Genomic DNA, 23,640 nt, shown 5'->3' on the forward strand with positions numbered 1-23,640 from the left:
AAACAAAACAAAGACAGACTGCGAAGCCTTTGTGGTGCTAGCGCAGAAGCTAACATCCACGGTCTTCTTTTTATTGACTTGATCTGATGAATAGCACATGGGCAACACACGGGCAACAGGACTTTTCCACAATTAATTTTTTTGTTAATTCTTCTCAGTATATAAGACATAATGACAACAGTTAAAAAAAGAACAATCCCGCATCATTTCAGCATAAACTTGGACCTGATTGGGTTACTGCTGATCTTCCTCTGTATGTAAAGCAGATATGAGCTCTAACTGAGTGGAAAGACCTCACTAAATCACTGGGAAAATGCAAAGTCACGTTAAAAAAACATGAGTGCAAACCACTGAGGCACCAATCTGTAGCAGCATTCAGCATGCATGGCTAATGGCTCTAAGTACAACCTTTTTTTAATGAAGGGTACATCCATTATCTGCCACCTTTAGGCTAATTTATTCCCAATCCCTGATCTGCCCCTCCCTTACTGGCTTTCATACTCACCAGAAGAGCATCTTTTTCCATAACCAAGTTTTGCTTTCTGTCACTTGGGGTTTGACTTTGAAGCATAATAATAAAGTTTTTTTTATAAATTGAATTGAATAATTCACAAATATTCTTCAGAGATGTGGACATACCAGGAGCATTTCTCCAGAAAACATCTCACGTGTATATCGAGGCAGCTTCCAATTGAGCTTAATTGTTAGAGTTACAAAATATCGATAGTATCGAAGTTGATACCAGTATTGGATGGATAGTAGCATGGTAAGATTGATACTCTAGTTTCAAAATCCCTCTTGAAATGTAACTTTTGCTGGTAGTTTTTCAAGTCTACCTCAGAAAAGATTTTGTTTTGATTTGTTCTCAAGTAATAATTTTTTTACACTATTTATTTAGGGAAAATATGCACATAACTCTGTTTTGTTTTTCTATTTTATCCTGTTTATTCCATTTAAAGTATTTTGGAGACACCTACAAACTTTGTCCAAATTCTATCCCAGGTTTTAGCAAAACAAATTAAAAGGAAAAACCACAAAAACACAGAAAAGATCAGAAGTTCAGTGAGGCATAATCAATTAATAAAAAGTATTTGTATCGATATTGATATAGGTATCAGTATCAGCGATACCTGCCTTATCTTTACTTGGTTCATAAATACAGGGCAAAATACACAGTATTGTATACGTCTATTAAATAAATAATCATACATGATGAAATATATCATCTTTTCACCAGCACAAACAAAACTGTAGGCAAGACTTGCATTAAGCCCTATCAAAATGAAACCAGTACAATAGAAGAGAACAGGATGTACACTTATTGTAGTATCTAAGATACCAAATGTTTTATATAATCAACTTTTATTTAGCCAAACGTTGCACAAAAATAATAATACAAATCATGGACCTCATTCCTTTTACTCTGCAAAAAGAATCAGGCACTAAAGAGTGTTATTTTTAGAGGTGTAAAAACATGGAACTCACTTCATCTGTTATAAATATAACAAATGCTGGAACTTTTAAAAGAGCCTTGCTTAATAATGTTAGTGTATGAAGTGTTATAATTGCATATTTATGACTGAATATGCTATGTTATTGTAATAAATTGGTATTTTTTTAATGATGTGGACCCCAGGAAGAGCAGCCATTGTCACGGCAACGGCTATTGGGGGAATCCAAGTAAACAAACAAACTGGAAAAAAAGAAAAAATTACATAAAGTGTTAAAATAATAAAAGCAAAACAAATAATCCACTTGCCTCTTGAGCGACTCATGGCTATTTTTATTGCGCCTGAACTTCCCATGAGCCTCTTAGGCTAAACTGCACCGTCAACATGAGGTCAGCGGAGGCGGGGTCACGCTGAATAAGGAAGCGGGCCTCTGATTGGTCAGCAGCAGAGGGGAACAAATCAAACCAGAGAGAAGAGAAAGAGGGAGAGAGAGAGTGATTGAATGGGACAGAGAGTTACAAGATGGGAAGGGGTTGAAGTGAATGGGTTGGTGGTTGGGGGGGTGAAGGGTAGAGGAGGGGTGGAGGGGGACAGGGAAAGAGAGAGAGGTGGCAGCAGATGGAGCGCCGCACAGCCTGAAACACTTTGACCAGGGACAGGCAGAATGTACGTCTGCCTGCGTCTGCGTGCGGTCAAACTATCACCCAGGAGGGACTGAGTGTGGGATAATAACTGTGAAGCGTCTTTCATGTCCTCTGGATTGGATGCTGAGAGCAGTAATCCTCTTGGGAGGGGGAAAAGAGAGAAAAAAAAGAGGCTGGTACGGGGCAGAGAGCACGAGAAAGAAGAGGGAACTCTTCAGTGTGATTTAAGGGCAGGTGCAAGCAGACCTCTCGTGTGCACATGAACTTTTGGTCCTGACGTATGTGAGTGACAGAAAGACATTTTCGTTTATTTAGTTTCACCTTCTTCCTTTTTTTCCTTCTTCATCTTCTTGTTTGAGAGGAACACGGTGTGCCGTTCTTTTTTTTCCCCAAAAGTAAGAGTGTAGGGGTTGACAGCTGTGGAGGCTCAGACAGAGGGACTGTCTATGGTGAAGATGAGTCTGGATGCTGTACAGGTGATGAGTGGACAGGTCAAGGAGCTCAAAGTTTCCCCTTCGTCCAACGGAGACGCCAGAGGCTCCTGGGAGGGGAAAGAGGAGTTCGACCCCAATCAGCTGGAGCTGACCGCCAAACCGAAGCCGGTGAGTGTCACAAACCGTGGTCGCAGTTCGGATTGGATTCTGTTCTAACACAATCATCCCTCTACGCTCTGAAGCGCCGCTTTCTGCAGGTACAGGTTTAAACGTAGATGTACACCTGAAACGTGTTGGTTTGTCTTAAATAGCGGCGTTTGGATGTTAAGGTCGGGACTCGGGACATTGTGTATCAGTGAATCTGCAGGTGTCAGTGACGGCCTCTTACTCCGTTACAAACCCACTGCCAGTGGAATTTCAGACGGGCACATCCAGAGACTTACGTTAACGCGTGACCAGTCGTTGGGCTTCTCAAACGTCATGTTTACAGGTTCAGGTCTGCAATCGGCAAATTTCTTGCATTTTCTTTCCACTTTATAACACTTTTATTTTTGGTAAAGACCACTAAGAAAGTTGAATGTAAATTTGATGACTTCATTACTTTTCAAACCTCAGAAAATATGTATTTCCTTCTCTCAAGAATAGAATAAATCTATGTAAATATTAACTGTACATAGATAAACCACACTGTCTCCCTTCAATGAACTGATTCAAGCTAGAGTTCGATAATTGTTTAATTTTTCTCTGAAATATTTTGCCCATTTGTAGGCTTTTATGTTTTACAAAATAAAGGTTAACACAATGCTAACCCCAGTTAGTTTTAAACATAATGGTTAATTTATGCAACGCAATTTTAACTGTTCAATAAGAAAAAAAAATAATTAGAATTTATTGTAAATCTCCTAAACAGCTACCTGACAGTTGTCTGTTTTCTTTTTTATGAATGTGAAAAAGTAATTATTTTTAGTTTTAAAAGAAAACCTTCTCAGAATATAAACTTCATATTCAAACTTTATTTCGACAGTATTAAGTGGTCTGTGATTGAATTCTACCTAAGTCACTTACCAACAATCATTTTACAGATTCCACAGAATATATAATCCCCCCAGGGACTTTAGAGTAGGCGTATTTCAAGCTAACAACAGTTAGCTTCAAATCAGGGTTTTTGCAAAGCTATAATAATATTCAACAGTAGAAGAAGAATAGTTATTTCATTCATTTCTGACATGGCAAACAAATCTACAAAACATATTGAATAAGCATGTTTCTTGCTCTGCTAAAGGTCTTTAAACACAAAGATGTTTGCTAAGATGCTAGGCTAACACTAGCTTGTTTCTCTGTTTTGACCACTTGATTCTTTAACCTGTAAAATGTTTCCTTTGTAAATTCTAGTTTGTAGACAAAACTTACAGAAAGACCTATTCTATATATTCAGCACATTATTGTCAATTTGGTGTAATTATTATGACCAGGTAAGGCAGGTGGACTGCGGTCAGGTCTCTCCCACATGCCTGTCACTATGCTACTGCCTTTGCTAACTTTCACAATGGTTATCACCCAATTTTGCAGCAGTAATTTTACTTTTAGTGCCATTTAGTGAGAAAGTATAAAGATGATTTGTTCAAAAACTTTCTTTGGTGGAAGTTGTGAACAAGCTGAAGTTTTAGTCACAGTTCTGAGAACCTTCAGGGAAGTGAAGCTGCTACCCACAGGTTAGCACGGGGAGCTGAAGTGTCGCAGCCAAGGGCTTAGGGCTGTTTTAGGCTTTGAAAGATATCAACATACTGAACAGGATGTACTGTTGTCTGTAGCACTTTTCAAGTCCAATTGAATAAGCCTTTAAGTCGTCTCTGGGCGACTCTAACAGGGATTCACTGTAGTCCTATTGCTAGTTTCATAAGCATGAAGCATGAAGTTTCATAAGCATGAAGCAGAAGAGAATAACAAATAAGTGTAGACTATAAAATGCAAAGTGGTATGAAGCTAAAAGTAGCTAAATGCTGAGTAATCTCTGCTGGGTGAGGATTAGTGTATTTTCAGATGAACATGTAGGCCCACTGATGATTGTGCTAAAATATAAAACCACATATTATTGTATAACATCACTTTCAAATTCACAGCAGCAGCAGCACAGAGATATTAATGCCCCTCTGTCATACAGTGTATACATAACAGCATTTAGACGTCTAACAAAAAGCTCATTTTCAGATTGTGTTACATAAACAGAATGAAATATCTTAAATTTCCAAAAGTGTTATATAGCTACTCGCATTTAACCTATTTTGCATCTAAATAATCTGCTACTTGCACATCAAAACAACAACAAAAAGACAACATAATTAAAGTAATAGTTCAACAGTTTGAATGTACACTGCTTAGAGGGTAATAGTTTGTTTCATTATATTTTTAAGAGCTCCTTTAGAGGCACAGCAGTAAAATAAGTTTTATGGGTGAGACTGTACATTTATAAACCAACAAGCTCTTATATGTACTAAGTTTAGTATTTTCACTTCCCAGAACACCCAAAGCTTTAAATTCAGCAAAACTTTTAAAGCAATAGCTAATGTTAATTCTTAAAAGGTAATTTTCTAATTTTGTTCAACAGCTAGATGTACTGTAGCACCAGTGCTAGCTTGTAAACAAGCAGATAGCAGAAACAACAGACTGAGCTTCAGTTTAGCTAAGTTAATAACTCTTTTCTTATGTAACAGTCCTATAGATGAATAATAGATGAATAAACTCAAAGTGCTGCCGTCTTGAAGATAATTAGCCTTTAAAAGCAGCCCTATGACTGCTTTGTTATATAATATTTTGAAGTTCATTAGATTATATTTTAAAATGTGAAATAAAAAATATGAGCATTTATTTACTTCTTATCAATAGCATTAATAAATTGAATAAAAGTTGACAAATAACCATTTTGTTTTTCTCTGTGACTTCAAAAAGCTACTTGCTTAACTTACTGAGCTAGCAAGCACGGCTAGCACTTTGTAAGTGATAAAAGGGGGAGCAATACAGCAGAGAAATATCATTTATGTAACTATTAAAGCTAAAAATATAAAGAACCACCAGTAAACACAGCTCTACAACCTCTGCACTTTGGGGTCAGTTTAGGAGGCAAAATAACGAAAGCTAACTTTTGGTTTGGCTAATTCTTGAAAGACTCCTGTTTCCAGTGGCAGATCAGGGTGAAGAACATCCTTTAACCAAAACTATATGAGCATTATACATCAACTATTCACAATATAATGACCACAGACAGTTGAACTAAACAATATTAAAAATCTCTTCAGCATGGAAACTATTTGTCAATATGTAATATTGACAAAAGAGAAAAAATTGGCAAGTTCAAGAATTTGAGCGAGTTTGACCAGAATCATGTAACTGCTGAAAGGTTCAATGTTGATTCTGATGGGAAGGTGTCAGAAGTGCACCATGTTTTGTTGTGTATGGGTTTTGTTTTGTTGTGTAGCCACAGCCCAGTCAGAATTTTCCTGCCAAACGTAGATGGGAAGAACACAAGCTGTCAGAGAAATGTTCTGCTTTGGTCTCTTTCAGCTCCGTGCCTCCAAGCAAAAATGGTTCAGGAAGACTTTTGTCTATAAATTCCCCACATATTAACCAAACTGAGTATCTGTGGGATGTGATGGACAGACAAGTCCATGGAGGTCCAATCTTGTAGTTTACAGAACTTTAAGACATCTGGAGCTAAGATTTTGGTTCCGGATGTCACAGCACACATTAAGGGTGCATTGACACCAGGTCTGTTTAGTACACTTTAATCCAACTGTGGTTCATTTGTCTAGGAAGTCTGGTTCACTTGGGGAGGTGTAAATGCGAATCGAAATCTGATGGGGAGCAAAAAAAAACCCCCAGAAAAAATCAAACTCTTGTCCACCTAAAAATCCAGGTGTCTGTTCGATTAAAGTGAACACTGGCGCAGTTCAAATGCACATATGTGAATGACAAACTGACCAGAAACCGCTCCCAAAGCAGGTAGTGAACTATAGCACAAGGCATCTAGTTCTAGAATCTAAATCATCTAGAATCAAGCAAACGCGTGATTCTAGTGCTAGCAGGAGAGATGGCTAGTGGTCTCAAGCAACAAAGGAGAAATTGTGCAACTGCTTAAATCCGACATTACTCCATTTAGTGAAGAAGGAAGTTGTGCTCATTTCTTCTTCTGGGATCTTCATTTCATGTCCTTTAGCTGTTCTTGGTGCAGCGCCCCCACTAGTGATGGGGTGAACAGGTTTTTCAAATTGTTGTGTGAAAGCGAACCACAGCAACTGAAAATCTAACAAATTTTTCAGTTTTGGTCCCCAGTCAAACCGAGTCTACCGGACGGTCAGGTATGAAAACTAAGAGGTCTAGTAGAGCCAAAACCAGATCGACTTTGGCAGCAAAAAGGGAACCAAAGACTCTATTATGAAACAGCAGCTCATAATGTTATTCCTCATATGTGTGTCAAACCAATATGCAACAGCCTTAAGCTTTTAAAGACACATATGTCTTTTTGCTTACAGAAAGCACTAAATTTGGATCCATTGCTGTCCACAATCCTTCAGTTACTTTACTTTATTCAGATACGTGACTTGAGGCTTGCTAGCACAGTGTTAGCTTTGGAGTACGCAGTTGATTATTGTTACCTCTGAGTCTTTTTGGCTTTGATTTTAAATGTTCCCTGCAATTAGGAAATTATTGTCTCCATATGAGCTATATCAGTGGAAGCTATGCTGCTTGCTGTTATCTCTGAGGAAAGTTTTCCTTTATGATAAACCACTTTACTTCTGGGAACAGAGTCACGTTACGGTGGACTATGAATAAAACACTTCCAAAGCAAAGTACGCTATAATAAGTAAAAGGACCACAGTGCCAGGTGTCCCAGTTTAGATCCGATATTTATCAGTGGTCTAACACTGTTTACTGTAGGATTTCTGTCATTCGTTGGCTATCAACATGTTTTTGTTTTGTTTTTTTTCAAAGAACAACACAACTCGGCCACTAAACTGTTGTTTATTGGCCGTGTGTACAGTCACACGCCAGCGTTCCCATATCTGCCCAGACTTGGACAGGCTGCATCATCACTGGCCTTTACCTTATCTATAAATAGTCGCGGTCTGCACTCACCCAACTACTTTCTGCTCACACTCTCACCTCTTCACTCCCCTTCTGTACTCCAGAATCTTTCTGGAAATTTGTGTCTTTGGTATGTAAAAAGAAAAGAAAAAGAAAAGATGAGTCAATGACCAGGATTAAACACAGATGTCACAAAAGTTCTGAGAGTTTTCATATAATGAGAACAGGGTTGGGTTTAACTATTGGAAAAACATTAAAAAACAAGCAAAAAATGTTCCTAATTTGCACATATAGTCGCCCTTTAACAGTGGGTTTCTGTGAAGAAGAGTCCCGCGCCTGACGAATTCCCTCTGGGGCAAAGGAGCCCCGCTGGGGGAGCGGGCAGGCAGTTAACACTTCCAGTATCAAATCACAGCAAAGAACTGGACTCCGCCTCGGTCGTCACTCCCAGACTGTATAACATGTTATTCATAGAGTCAACTGACTAACGGATAAACTGCACCAAAGGATTCGTATGTCCCGCTAATCTGTCACAAACCACATCGTTGTCTGCAAACATGAAACTCTGAGGGTGATTTCACCTCCTTGCACTCTAAAAACTGGAGTTATCTGCAGTAAATGACAAAAAACAAAAATGTAAACGTCTTCTAATAATAATAATAATAATAATAATAATAATAACAATAATAAATGTGCAATCTTCCTTCTGCTGAATAAAAACAAACTGTTATTCTGCTAAGGTGACAGGCAGACGGGCCCGGAAGGTGGAGGGAGCCGTGTTCTTCGTAAGTATGTCCCGTCATGACGTTGTGTCTGAGCGAGCATCCGTGCCGACCATTCACCCCTGCGTGTTAACCTTCTGTGTGATGGCTGCATGATCGCACATGGACCCGTGCTACTAACCAACCGCTTGACCCGATTCATCGTCACATGTGTTGTGCTGATTTCACACTCTGAGCTAATGAAGCCTGTAATGTGTGTGCACCTATGTGTCACTATGGCTGGGCAATCTGTCAAAATGGCACCAATGGAGCACATGGGCGGAAAAACACTTTATGCTTTTGAAAGAAAAACCTAAATTATTTAGGTACATTTATAGATAAACAACAATGTGGCATGAATTCATCTGACACCTGTTAATAAAGCGGGCCTTCAAAATGACTCGGTAAATATGACCCGTCTCTGAGAATTAAAAATTATTTGTAAAATTACAGCGGTTCTGTGATGGCCCCTGGATAATTCTGTCATAACAATCAATAAAATCTACTTACAAAATGTTAGATTCAACACAAACTGTTTTTTTTTCTATTTTTATGGTAAACAGAATCACTTCGACTCAGTGATTTGTGCTCTAAAGAACTCTTTGTTTTACCCAAAACTGTTTTTAATTTGCTGTAGGAAAACTTGACTAAATACACCAAATGCTTTCAAATTAAGACTCACCAGGATCCTGTTTTTATTGCTGAAAATAGACACAATATTTTTTTCAGTTTTCTATAATTGAGCCCAAAATAATAAACTCAACGCCTTTAATTAACAAGAAAAATGTGCAAAAATCATTTGAAGTTCCTAAAAAAAAATCTGATTATAATAGTTCAAGCTTGTTTTATTGTTGAGTTGCTATACAAAAGAAAGGGTAACATTTTTGGTTACTGTAGTTTTTAAAAATTGGTCATGTTTTGCCCCCATACTCTTGTATGTTTGAGCTTTTTTGGGCCCAGCTGACAAAAAGTTTGGACACCACTGTAATAAATCAGTTTATTGCATGATGAAGAGCAGTAGGCTTCATAATCTCCATTTGCATGTTTGTTTTCCTTCTCTCTCTCTTTCTTTCTACCAAAGACTGGATGACAAGTTTTCTCCGTCTTGATTGAGCCCTCCCTTTCTCCCTTTCTGTTTCCTTAGTGTAATGAGGAGCAAACTTTTACGTCGGTCACTTACCAGACACATGTTCTTGTACCAAAGAGTGTAGCATGAGTAGCTGAGTTATTTAAATGGAATGACTTTGGAGTGTCACTTTGTTAAGTAGCAGTTTTGTCTGAATTCTCCATCTGAGACCAGAGGTACAAAATGCTTTATGTGGAAGAAAACACATCCATCAATGCTACATTAATTTGGTGTTGATGAATCCAGTGATGACATCTTTGGAAAGAGTTCTTGCATCAAGTTCAGTTCAATTTAGTTTCATTTATGTAGCTCCAATTCACAACAAATGTCTCGAAGCAGTACTTTGCAAAAAATAAATTATTTTTTTTTAAATCATAAATTTTTTTTCAAACATACATTCCAATTGACCCTAGTGATAAAACAGTACAGCGAGCTCAGATAGTCATTCAAATAAAGTAGTTTAAAAAGTTTCCATCTCAGGAAACCCAGCAGGTTGCATCAAGTCATTGACTAGCAGCAGCCACTCCCTATGGACCAACACGAAGCGACAGCAGGAAATCACTCCAAACTTCCAGCAGAACCTGGAACCAGATGTAAAAACAACTGGGCCAAACACACAACCCTGTGGAACTCCACAAGTAATCCTGGAGAGTGAAGATGTATCGTTCACATGAACAAACTGTAATCTGTCGGACAGATGAGACTCAAACCGGTCAGCTCTGCAAAACACAGAGAAACAATCATAAGCTCTCTATGCTCACTCACTACATCAGACACCAGGCTATGCTGGCATTAAGGGAAATTAGCGACATTTTACAAAGACTAATGGCTCTTATAACAGGTAAATAAATTGTTTTCCATATTCACCTGTTATTTCTTAAAGTGGATCATTTTTCACCTTACAGTTTAAGTTTAGTTTTTGCTCAGATGAGTCCTGTCATGGCCTTGACTGTGTGTTACCAGGTAAGTGGGTAACATGTCAGCGGCAGCCGCGCGGTGACGGATCACAGCTAAATGCATCAGCAGCAGCTCAGCGCTCAGCTGCGGCCCGTCTTTCACAATCGTGCTGAAACACAAGCATGCAGACGCCTCAACACAGAGTCCCTCTCCTCACCACAGGAACACTCTGCTGTTTACAGACAATTACATCAGACCAGGGCTGTTTTGTGTTTCTTGTTTGGGTGAAACCCAAGTCGCAGTCACAGAAAGAGGGCTGAAATTCAGCTTTACAAATTGTTGCTAACAACTATATTAAAATGAGAACAACTACCTCAAGTTTTTTGTTAACTTCTGATAGATTTCTTTTGGTTTTGCTTTTTAGCTGATCTTAAATCAACAGAAAAAAATATAAAAACAGTAGGGTTTTTGAGTATTTAATTTATTAACGGGAAAAAAATGTATTCACACCAAGCTGGCTCTATATGCAAAAGTAAAAACCTTTGAACCGTAATAAGACCAAGCTGATATCAAGTATTTGTGTCAATTGCAGATTTTGTTTAATTCAGCCACTTTGGAGGTTTTCCAGCATGAACAGCCTGTTTAAAATAATCTCACGACATTTTAATTGAATTTTTGTTCTGCCTTGGACTAGGCCACTTAAAAGCTTTTAGCTCAGTGTCCAGTGAAGTCTGTCTAATCTCCGGTAAATTCTTATATTTGAAAACTACAACTTGTATTTACTGCAGTTATCTTTTTCACTGCACTTTATTTATAATAGTACCTCCTCCTACAATAAGGGATGTTTACACTTATTGGTAGCGCCAGTGGCTGTCCACTTGAAGTCTAGCACCTTTTTCCAAGCGAAAGAAAAGATGTTACACCTTTGCTCTTATGTAACAGATCGTACATGTGAGCCGTGGACAGCATACACACACACACGCACACACACCTACACACACACACACGCACACACACACACGCACACACACACCCCCCCCACACACACACACACACAAACACACACACGCACACACACACACACACACGCATACACACACACACGCACACACACACCGTGAGGCAAAGTCAAACAAGCACAGCCACCAGTGTTCACCCAGTGGGTGCAGCTGTGGGCACTAATTCCTGCTGCCCTGGCAGGAATGTTGCCCTCAGCCTCCAAACGGCAGCGTAAACATACACATCAGGTAACATGATCGGCGTCCTGATCTTTCCTCCTGAGTCTGTGGAAGGAGAGGGATTTAGGAAAAGTATTCAACATAAACCAAATTATACCAGCACAATGGGTTCAATCTATTTGTAAACCAAATTTGATCTATTTGGTTTATAAGGATATAAAAACAGGGCTTACCCCCTAATTTCTCCTGCCATGTATTATAAAATTGATGGACTGATTTTGTTCTTCTCCTTTTAGGTTGATTCTCACATTCACTCCACTCTCAACCCAGATCTCTGTTTTCCTTCAGCCGAAGCCAGAGAACGCCGTGACGGTGGCCGTCTCTTCCCGGGTCTTGTTTCGGACCGAGCGGGAGCAGAAGGTGTTTGAGCAGAAAGGAGTGGAGGAATACCTGAGATACCAAATCGAGCATGAGAACGAGCCCTTCGCGCCGGGACCCGCTTTTCCTTTCGTCAAGGTTAAAGATCTGCACAGATTTCTGGGGTGTGATGGCGTTTGAGTTGAACTTCTTCCAGGGTGACGGTTTCTAACGCCCCTCTGACAGGCTCTGGAGGCGGTCAACACTCGCCTGAGGGAGCTGTACCCCCAGAGTGAAGAACTGTTCGACATCGTCCTGGTGACGTACAACCACGCCCATGTTGGGATCCGGCTCATCAACACCATCAATCACCACAGTAAGTTCCACAAAGACGAACATTAATTTGAGCATTTTTTTCATCTGACAAACCATAATCAACATAGTAGCTTTTACTCTTTAGTGCTAACAGTTAGCTAATCATCTCACTGCACATGTTGCATCATCCTTTTAAATATAGGAAAAGATAATGACATTTTCTGAGCTTTTGAAGGAGTTAACTATGAAATCTTCCATGTACATTTCTCTTATTGAGAATAAGACGCTACAATCTGTTTCTGCTTTGGTCCAAAGTGTCATTTACTTCCAAGGTAGGTGGAGTTTGGAAATCTTGCAGCTGAAAATGGAGGAACTGTCTTTCTTGTGAACAAGGGGGTGTCTTTCTTACTATTTCAAACACATAGTAGATAACAGGAAATGTTGTTACTTTGGGAATATGGAAAGGGTCCAAAAGCAGGTTAGGACAAAGGAAGCCATAGATGAGGAACAAAAAACACTTTCTCCTTGCCAAAAAACAAACCAAAAAAAAAGCAGAAGAGGCAGAAACCAAAAAAATACATAGCTGAGAGTAGGAAAAGCAACTTTCAGAGCAATAACTTCATGAGGAGTAGGAGGATGCTACTGATGGTATGCTCGGACACAAAGAGTTTTCTTATGGTATGCTGTGATTTATATTTTACAAACAAATGTTTTCCCCGGTAATACGCAGTTTGTCATTTCCTGCTGTCGTAGGTAATTTGAAATGTTACCACTAGTAAAGGAAGTACGGACACATTACCTGAAAAACAAAAACACCAAGGAGGAACGAAGGTAAAAGTGAATCGCATGACTTCTGTCTCTGGTGAATCCCTTCTGCTGTGCAACTCTCTCAGTGTAGATTGTGATTAAGCCCAGGGTCAGGGGTTAAGATTAGGTTTGGGTCTTGGGGTCATTATCCATTCGGGTCATGGCAGACAGACCCAGACTTCTCTCTCCCCAGCCATTCGGCTCACTTCCTCAGAGGGAATTCCAAGGAATATCCCGGCCAGCAGAGCAGCATATTCCTTCCAGCCGGTCCCGGATTTTCCTTTGGGTCTCTTCCTGGATGAAGATGCTGAACCAGACACCCGGGTCATCTCAACTGAATCCTCTAGATGTGGAGGAGCATGGAAGGAAATCAAATCAAGGTCTGTGAGTGATGAAGGCCTATGAACATGGAGTGGATGTGTCTTGTATCCACTGTGTCCGTCCATCGTCTTTACCCACTTGTCCTTACAGGATCATGGGAAGCCGATTGAGGATTCTTTGGGCACAGAGGGGGGTATTCCTTGGATAGACCCAGTCCATCACAGGTCAACTCATAGACAGACAGGCCAATCAATTAAGTGTTAAGAATCACTTAGAGGTTCATTAAACCTCACATGCATATGTTTGGATCGTGTGAAAAAGCTCGATACCTGGTGAGAACCCATGCATGCAGACAGAGAATGAACTCCGTACAAAACAGATGCTAGGTCAGGTTTTTATCCCAGGAACTTCTTGCTGCAAGGCAACAGGGCAACCAGCTGTGCTACTCTGCTGGGATGGATCCGAATACCAGATCTGAACATTGCACACACGACGATCAATCGAACGTACTTTTGTCTCTGGACTGTGGGAGAAAACTAGAGGAACTTGAAACAAATCCACAGGGAGAACATGAAAAGTCCACACGCTACAGCCGAGCCTTTCTTGACCTGAGGAAACCATGTTTACCACTGCAGTCGCCGTGGCAACCTGAATTTAGAGCCGTCCGTCTTCCCATCAACTTCGACCGGTTTCTCTGTCCCTGTTAAAGAGAACATGGACCACCACATGTTTCTGTTTCCACTTGTCAAAAACATCTTAAACCACGTATCTTCGCCATTCTAGATGTGGAGGAGTTCTGTTACTTACCATCCCTGAAATGTACAATTTAACTATATATTGTGACAAATTCCAAGGGGTATAAACACTATGTTGGGTACATTTCAGATGATCCAAAGGTTGTGTACTGAAGCTGACGCAAGTTGTGCTCAGAGATAAACAGCGGAGTGTATGGACAGCTGAGTGACTGGATCCTTCCCAGGGAAAATCTCAGACCTTCTGGTGACACTCTCCGCACAGACCGCTTCCTGTTCAGTTCCTCTAATGTTTTCAGATCCGCGGACCTTCAGGCTGGGTCGACTTCAGGATTAAGTCCCACGGGACGGAAGAATAATCCAAGAGGGCCGAAAGACAAACAGCAACGAGCAAAGACACCAAGTACAGCAACGCGCGGCTTCGCAGATGCTTTTACGTTTGATGTCGTTTTTTTGGCTTCCTTTGTGATGAAGCGCATGTATCAATGCAATGACCTCTGACCTTCCCTTAGAAACAGTTTCTTCTCCTAATCCTGAAAAGAATCGAAGCATCCAGGAGAATGTGATGCATAATCTACTTGCAATAAAGATTTTATGTCGTTTGAAAGAACATACATGTGGGACTTATGTAAGCGTTTCCCAAGAAAACCTACATGTGGAAGCACGGAACAGATCCTGTGAGAGATGAACATAAACATCTAAAAGCTGGACTTTATTGAGGCAACAGTCCGTCTTTGTAGTCCTGCTGATTTCCTGCTTTGATATGATAATGTTTTAGATCCTCTGAGCCAGAAAATGAATCCAAGATGAATAATCTGAAAACATTCATGCAGCCAGGAAACAAAAAAATAATGAAGAGGACTTAATTCCTTCGAGTCCACCGCTCCGTTACTCGTCAGCCACCGGCTTTGATGACTTAGATATTTTTTTTTTTTTTAACCTTTTTTGTAATGCTTCTTTTTATGAATGTATTTTTTAGGTTTCTAAACATTGATGTTATTATTATACAACTACAAAACCAGAGTTATCTTGTATGCAGGGCCAAGGTGAAAGAGGTTGCACACTTTCAGTGTTGGCAAAAAGTAATGATAAATTTACCTATTAAACTGTTAAAATATGAATAAATAGCAATGGCTGCAGTCAAACCTCTTGAAGTTACATATTTTTAAATATTTCTTTACATTGATGTAATTTGGCTGAATACAGATAAAACAGCTGATTTGATTAATAAAATCATGTTTAAGAACACGCCTGTGATCTTGAAGGTTTTGTTTCTACAGCCTGACAGAAAAACGTTTGACTCGTGTGTTAGAGATTCAAAAACATGAGAAATTATGTGGTGGTAAAATAAAACAAAATAAAGGGGTTTCTGGTGACGCTGTATTTTTTTAGATTTAAATTAAATATAAATGTAAAAGCAATAGATGCAGTTATCAAGTATCTAATTTGCAAAGTGGTTACGTCACAAAAGTGTGAATGTTTTTCTTTCATTTATTTAGGGAGAATTATAAGATTAAACTATTTATTTGGTGTTTTATTGAAAATACTCCACGTTAATAGTTAAAATTTTGCTTGTAATGTCTCCTTCGCTCCTAATAAAAAATAATATATATATATATATATAATAAAAAGAAAATACTCCATGAGAAAGTAAGATTTGCTTTTTCTTTTTCACACTTCAGCAACCTTTATACATGTATATTTATTATTTCTTAAGTTTGGATCGCATATTTAACATATGTTTTGTATTTCTAATGGTGCTTTTGCATATTTTTTCAAAGCCAGTTTATGATTTTGATCATAAAAAAGTACAAATAGACTTTTCCAACCCGAGGGGTAATAACAGAACTGTGTTCACATGGCCCAGTCAAAGTTCAGACCTAAATCTTATTGAGAATCTGTGGCTAATGCTATCCACTTTGACAGAGCTTAATGTTATTGGAAATGATATTCTTTATCAATCCACTGTGATTATGACCATATCCCGTCACATCTCTCACCCTCATTAACCTTCTGTTACTTTCCGTAATGTTTCTCTGCTTTCGGGTTCACTGTGCTCCTTTCTGAACCTTCTGCTCCTCCTAACTTCTTCTAAAACATCCCTCCTGACCTTCCTGTCTGTCTCTCCCGCTCTGCTCTTGTGAATATCCTCTCATTCCACCCGGGAGAGCGGATAGGATCTAGAATCATGGATCTAGTTACTCTCTGTCAGTGTTCTCCCGTTGTTCTCCACATGCCGTGTCTGCTCTGCTCTTTCCATCGAGCCACAGCAGCGAGTTAAGATCCTCGCACGACAAAAAATAAAAATAAAAAATGCAAACAGACACTTTGGACAGTGTCCATCTTTTAAGCGCTTGTAAGTTTATCCATGTCTCCTGAGATGATTTATTTCCATTTCAGCTTCTGCCCTAAACACAAACTCGGTCCCTACAGCCGTGTTATTCAGCAGCATTTCATATTAACAACCAATAATCCTAAAATTATTATTGTTATTAAAATGTAATTAAGTTTATAAGATGCTTATTTAAAGGGGCGGTATTATGTAAATGTTATTCCCTCATCTAAAATGTAAGTTGAGTGTTGCTTTGATTCTTTCATGAATGTTTTAGAAATCATTTAATCTCCCACGGCAACCATTCAGCTGAGCAAAACGCTTGGCTGTCAGAGCTGCAGTTTCCAAACTTCTGAGCTTTCAACCTCCCACTCAGCTCCTTCAGACTAGCAGCAATTAGCAAACACTTAATTGGTGGAACTGAGTATCTGCTGTGCTCCTTATATGACCTACTTCTCAGTGAAACGCTGGTAAAAAAAAAAGAAGAAAAAGGTTCTCAAAGGGTTAATAGAGGAGAGATGTTGTGATGACTTCCTGAAGGCAGAGTTTCAGAAAGAGCAGGAGCTTTTAAAGAGACAGAGGTCCAATTTCAAGGCATTAAATCAGGAAAAAAAATTTCTCTTATATTAGATATTTATAGAATTTTTCAAACGTAAGGTAACATAGTTACTTAACCATGCTATAAAATGACACTTAAACATAATACTGCCCCTTTAAGGAATGCTGACATTCAACTCCACGGTATGCAATGAAATAAAAAACCTTGCTGCCGTCTGTTGGTCTCGTTCCCAGACTTATTTATCGAGAGGTTCTGTATGACCGGAGGAAGCAGTCCGATTGGCTACCTGAAGGCCTGGCACACCAACCTCTACCTGTCTGCTGACGCTGAGAAAGTCAGGGAGGCGCTGGCTGAAGGTAAGAACAAACTGCTGCACACACAGCGACGATCTGACGGCCATTTGGTCTGTTAGGTTGACGGTATGATGCTTAGAAGGGGCATGGGAAACTTTGATTTCCAGGTAATAATTCAAACTGCTCTCCATTTTATGTAAACGATTACAGGAAAGCTGCGTTTTACTTTACTTATCTGGTGTATATCTGTACTATATGGGAGCTCTGAAATCAGGAGAAGAATGCCAAATGGTCGTCGAATATATATATGTATATATATATATATATATATATATATATATATATATATATATATATATATATATATATATATATATATATATATATATATATACACACAAAAAGAAAATTTGGTCAGAATATAGTCTGACCAAATTTTCAGTTTGTCTTGACTTTAAAAGTAATGTGCAAGAAAAAAGAAAAAAAATCAAGATTAAAATATTTTTAAAGTAGTTTTTCTCTCGTTGTGGAACTTTCTTTTTTCCTAGAAGACAGGATACAAAATTAAAAAGAAAATTATGATGTGCAAAATTTGAAAAATTTGAGTTTTTCTATTAAGTATTTCTGACTAGCACAAATATATTTCTTCCATTTCAACAACCAACAACTGACAAAGTGGAAAATATATATTTTTTGTTTTTATGTCTTGTTTTTCTTCTCACTTAAATTCTGAAAGACAAGTGAAAAATTGTCAAGTGATTCTGACAATATATTATTCTTGTTTTTTATTTTCTTACTTTTAAATTACCTTTAAAGTCCTGACAAAAAGACAAATTTGGCCAGATTTAGAACATGGCTGATCAATAAAATGTTTGCCCATTACCTTTCAGGGCTTCCGTAGTATTCAGTTTGGTTTTCAGTAACATTTGCAAATTACCTTTTTGTTTACTATAGTTATGCTCTTTTTTGGGGGGGTCAATTCTTAAAGGATACTGTTCTATTTCCCTAAAGCACTGCAAATGAATTGAACTTCCTTCAGCTGAGTGCGTGTCCCGTCCATCCCGTCTCTCTGTGTGTCTGCGCTCAGGCATCGCAGCAGCAACCATGTTCATGCCGGAGAAGCTGACCGAGGTGTCGGAGTCTCAGCTGAGGGTGGCGTTCGATGGCGACGCCGTCCTGTTCTCGGACGAGTCTGAGCGCATCTTCAAGACTCACGGCCTGGACAAGTTCTTCGAGCACGAGAAGGAAAACGAGGACAGACTCCTGGATCACGTTTGTAAAACTTTCCTTACAGTTTCTGTCTCTGACATTGCTAGAGAGGGAACCTGATGTTAAAATAAAGAAAAGATTGTTGCTTTTTTAAAAGTATTTCCAACAAACTGTAGACAAACCTCTGCAGCTATATTATTTTCATAGAATAATATAAAAAAAATATTGAGATTCAGGTTATCTTGTGTGTAAACAGTGTGCTTGAGCTACATAGTCTGGTAGACTCAGTTCGATTGAGGACCAAAGCTACGACATTTGTTACATTTTCAGCTGCTGGGGTTCACTTTCACACCGTGTCAAATTATCCAAATGGTTTGAAAAACCTGTTCCCCTCCTGGCCTGTGGTGGCGCTGAACCAAGAACTACAGTAGGAAATGACACAAAAACCTTTGAAGAAGACACTGAGCACAGCTTCCTTCTTGTAAACAAAAATTTAATAATGTCAGATTTCAGTGGATGTAGGATTTCTTCTTTTGTCTTTGGTAAAAGACCATGAACCATTTCCGGTGCTAGCGCTAGACAAGCATGTTTGTTTTAGTCGTAATTCCCCAGAATGCCTTTGTTGTCGTCCGCTTCCTGCTTTTGGAGTGGTTTTGAAGGAAAAGGTGGTTTTTTCAGCCATATCAAAATGTGTGTATTTCGCAAAACTGCAATGGAAACACTTTTTTTTTTTTTTGCATTATGCCACTTTGTAAACAGCAGCAACACGGTTATTTCTAGGTACCACATCAGTTAATCAGAAGTTGAGTTTGTGATTCGAATGTGTTGAGTCAATAGCTCTTTTGTAAAATGGCTGACTCCATTTTCCCCAAAACGCCGCATACGTAGCCGCTCCAAAGTAGACAAATCCTTTTGTCGGAGCGTCTGGATGAGACGCCAACGTCTCCTCTGATGGTTGACAGATGAGGAGCGTTGGCGCTGTGGCTGAACTGTGGATATATCTCACACAAGTGTTTACATCCTTAATTTTAATGTCTTTAACGTGAAAACGAGCTTATTCATGTGTAATTTTAATTGCATTTTGGATGTTTTGGAAATGCCACAATTGCACAATTGAGTTTTTTTCGACACTTGCAGAATATCTAATGTTGGCTTGCGTGATCCCACCTCCCCAAGTGAACCGGACATTCTAGGCAAAACGAACTAGAGTTTGATTAAAGTGGAGTAAACAGGGCTGGTGTGAATGCACCCTAAAAGAATACATAAGATGCAGCAAGTTATCATCTTCTCTCCCGCTCTGCAGGGTCCCCTGAAGGGTTTCCTGGAGGCTCTGGGGAAGCTGCAGAAGAAATTCTATGCCAAAGGCCAACGCCTGGACTGTCCCATCCGCACGTACCTGGTCACGGCTCGCAGCGCGGCCAGCTCAGGGATCCGGGCGCTGAAGACGCTCAGGGCCTGGGGCCTAGAGATCGACGAGGCGCTGTTCCTCGCCGGCGCCCCCAAGGGTCCCATGCTGGAGAAGATCCGGCCACACATCTACTTCGACGACCAGATGTTTCACGTGGAGGGAGCGGCGGAGATGGGCACCGTTGCCGCGCATGTTCCTTATGGGATTGCACAGAAATATAGCAGCCAGCAGAAGATGAGCTCAGGGAAGTAAAAAAACAAAACAAAAAACTTGACAGCAACAAAAGACGGGGGCAATATCTTGGAATGGAAGAGAAGCTTAACTTATACTGTTAAATGTTCGCAAAATGCACTAAGGTCAAGGAGAGGTCTGGAACCCGAGGTGACCTGGAGGCCAACATGACTGTCCCCTGTACAACCCAACGCCTTAGTGAGCCGTCTGCTGGAGATTTAGGAAATGTTGCCCTGCATAAGACAGCAAGTGTTTCACTGCACCTATAAATGCACTACTTTTCACTCTCCCCCTTGACTTCCTAAGAAAAACAACCCGCTTGTACAAAGATGCAACGCATCACTGTAAGTAAACCCCGTACACCGAATGTTACTGAGCTATAAGCACAAAGCAGAGACTGTTAGATTACATACAGGGTAAATGTATAACAGAGATATACTGTAGCAAATTAGTAGTAATATAGAATGCTGGAAATCATTTTGTAATTTTGATTTCAGAGAAACAAAAAATAAAATAAATGAATAAATATATATATATATATATATATATATATATATATATATATATATATATATATAAACTACAATGACATATTGGGGCCATTGTAGATAGAAAAGAAAAAGAACAAGTAGTAGTACATTTTCACCACAAAACAGAAATATTGAGATCAATCTCAAAATATGATCTCCTTGAAAGTCAAAAAAATCACTAGAAAATGCTCATAAATTTTGAGGTTATGCACCGAAATATTCTGGGAAAAGTAAAAAAATTTGCTGGCAACATTTTCTCAGATATTTTTGAGAAAAAAAGACATCGAAATTTTTGTGTTTTAAAAATAGAAAATTTTCAGTTTTTCTAACTCAAAAGTTTTCCAAGATTTTTCTAGAAAATTTGTGAGATCAATCTCAAAAGTTTTTTCTAGCAAGTCGGTGAAATTTCCTAGTTTTTTCCCCCTCAAATTTCAGAGATTTTTTTTCTAGTGAATTTCCTTTTTTTCCCCAGAAAAATTTCCCTCAGAAATTTTCTAGAAAATTTGAGATTTTTTGGTGAAAATTTACTTTTTCGTTTTTTTTGTTTTTTGTTCTGTCTACAATGCCTCTAACATGCTGTCGCAGTAGACTAAATGCAACTTCTCTTGTGTGAGTCCAAAACAACTATAGAAAGCCATATGTTTCAGACAGTGCCTTAACAATGGCAGTTATTAGTAACCAACCCTGTTTAATATGTAATGTCTAATGTATTGTTTAATGTTACAGTACTCCTAATCCTTGAACCCTTTCACATTTTGTCACATTACAACCAATAATTTCAAGGAACACATTAATCAGAGAACCAGTCAAGAGACCCAGGACAAATATGGAGGAGCTGCAGAGATTCGCTGCTCCATCATTCACTCCACCCATTTGGCATTTATAGACGAATGAAAGGGAGGCGAAATGATGAAAGAAAGCTACGATTAAAGTTGTTTAAAGCAGTATCATGCTGTAGAGATGACCGCTTTTTTAGCAGGAATGGGGCAGCGGGTCAGTGTTGAAGAGAAGATGGACGGTGGTGAGACTAAATATGACTGAGAATCGTAGGCAAAGACTTAAAAACTGTTGTTAGTAATCCCTCCATTAAATCTCATTGTTATTTGATAAGTGAGCAAAAACTTCAGTATCCAGCTGTGTGAAGCTGGTGAAGACATACTGCTTTCAATGAAAGAAGGTTCTACAGGTATTGACACATGTGGGCTTGATATATATCTTACTCAATTTTAAGGTTTTTATTTGCTAAAACCTCAGATTTTTTCCCCCCTTTGTTGTTTGTGGTTGTGATGTCACAAAATGTGAAGACGTTTGAAGGCTGTGAATCCTGAGGGAAAGCACTGATATGATGGAATGTATTGCTCTAAAAATGTACATTATTGGCCCTTTTCCACTAGTATCCACTCAGCACGGCTCGACTCGGTTCTGCAACATTTTCCACGACCAATGTTTACGTGGGATTGGAAGAGTGCGGAGTCGCAACGTTAAAACAATGTCACTTGTTCTAACAATGACTAGGAGGTACAGTCACTGATTGTGACTCAAATACAATATTCCTGCCAACATCGCTGTTTTGTGAAAACTCAAAACATCAACTGAGTGTATTTGGAGTTTTAAGGACAATGGCAGACTTAGCAGAAATGTTCAACAGTTTCCATTGTTGAGTTTTTCTTCTGCACAGATCACATTCAGTCTGTGGGACTGAATAACGACCACCCTCTGCAGGTGAACTGTGTAGAGTTTAGCCAAGCTGAGCTGCGTTGCTAGGTGCTAGCGGAAAAGGGCCGTACAATGCTCCCGATTTTTTAAGCTAGTTTACTTAGAAAAATGGTAATTTGTTGGTATAGCTTTAGCCTCCGCTACAGACCGCTAACATCCTTAAGAATGTCAAGATTTTCCAAAAGGGTTTTTTTTTTTCTGAGTGCCTTTAGTTTCAAAACATGCACAAAAGTTTCCCACCCAGACTTTAAGTCCTGTCGTATCACTTCTAGGCAAACGTAAACACAATCCAATCATTAGCATGGTATCGCTTACCAAGCTAGCATCCTCTTTTCATGTCTAAAGCCAAGCTAGGGCTAAGACACAACTGAAGATAAATAGCACTGTTATCATGATTAGGCTGAATTACTTGATCAAAGCTGTTTGTCTTTGTGTAATCAGCTCTGATACTCACGCTACACAGAGGATAATGGTTTCATTTGCTGCTGGAAGTCAGAGTTTGAGTTTCATAATCAAGAAAATCAATTTGATTCACCCCTAACTTTGAAATTGGGACATTCAAAGGTTTTCACCTTCAAAATCTGTCTGTAATTAAAGTTTAGCTACATATTTGTAGCTTTCTTAGTTACTGTCCAAGTAAGAACAAAACAACTAGCATGTCCCGCTGGTTTTCCACCGTCCAACTAGAACACAGCTAACCTGAGTGTAGCGGCATTCTGAGATCTGACCTCTGACTTCCATGGTAAATGGGAACCGTCACGCTAGTCTTTCCCTCTGAACGTAGCTCGGTATAAAAGCGATGAAACTTCCTGTAGCATTAAATGGGCATCGAAGCACTTAAATGTTGTTTGTTTTTCCAAATGTGCAAAAGATCTTACTTGTATTTTGTTGCATTTCAATAAATTTCAAAAATGCATTTCATTGCCACTGGCAGAAGCACTGTTCTGTCCTTCAACATCACCGTTTACATGACCACATGTGGAACTGACCTGTGAACACACCTGAATCAAATGACCGGATTCCGTCATCAGCATTTACTGATTCAGCACAGCAGAGGCTTGGCAATGAGTCGTTCATTTCAACTGTGTTGATCTAAGAGTTGATGAACAGAGTTGTGTTTAAGGCAATGGGGCTAAATGCTCTAGATTCTAAATCTCATAATTATTCTCATAAGTAGCAATTAAAACTATTAATAATGACCTAGTAAGAAAAAAATTCTGTGTATTTATAAATGTTTTTA

The 23,640-nt window shown here is 39.1% G+C and overlaps 1 protein-coding gene across 3 annotated transcripts; it reads left to right on the forward strand.

Moving 5' to 3' along the window:
- The first annotated feature begins 2,024 nt into the window (after positions 1-2,024).
- nt5c1aa (5'-nucleotidase, cytosolic IAa) lies at positions 2,025-23,321 on the forward strand. 3 transcript variants are annotated; one of them, XM_008421387.3, is made up of 8 exons: positions 2,026-2,377; positions 2,492-2,697; positions 8,349-8,393; positions 11,919-12,086; positions 12,174-12,303; positions 17,247-17,369; positions 18,394-18,578; positions 19,819-23,321. In XM_008421387.3, the coding sequence occupies exons 2-8, from the start codon at positions 2,542-2,544 to the stop codon at positions 20,173-20,175; spliced, it is 1,164 nt and encodes a 387-aa protein (XP_008419609.1). In that variant the 5' UTR covers positions 2,026-2,377; positions 2,492-2,541; the 3' UTR covers positions 20,176-23,321. The 3 variants fall into 3 exon arrangements, with proteins under 3 accessions (XP_017162781.1, XP_008419609.1, XP_008419610.1); XM_017307292.2 differs by having other exon boundaries at positions 2,025-2,697; positions 18,394-18,582; XM_008421388.3 differs by lacking the exon at positions 8,349-8,393 and having other exon boundaries at positions 2,026-2,697.
- The last annotated feature ends 319 nt before the right edge of the window (positions 23,322-23,640 follow it).

Source organism: Poecilia reticulata, chromosome 11 (assembly GCF_904066995.2).
Source record: "Poecilia reticulata chromosome 11, P_reticulata-male-v2, whole genome shotgun sequence".
Taxonomy (NCBI): domain Eukaryota; kingdom Metazoa; phylum Chordata; class Actinopteri; order Cyprinodontiformes; family Poeciliidae; genus Poecilia; species Poecilia reticulata.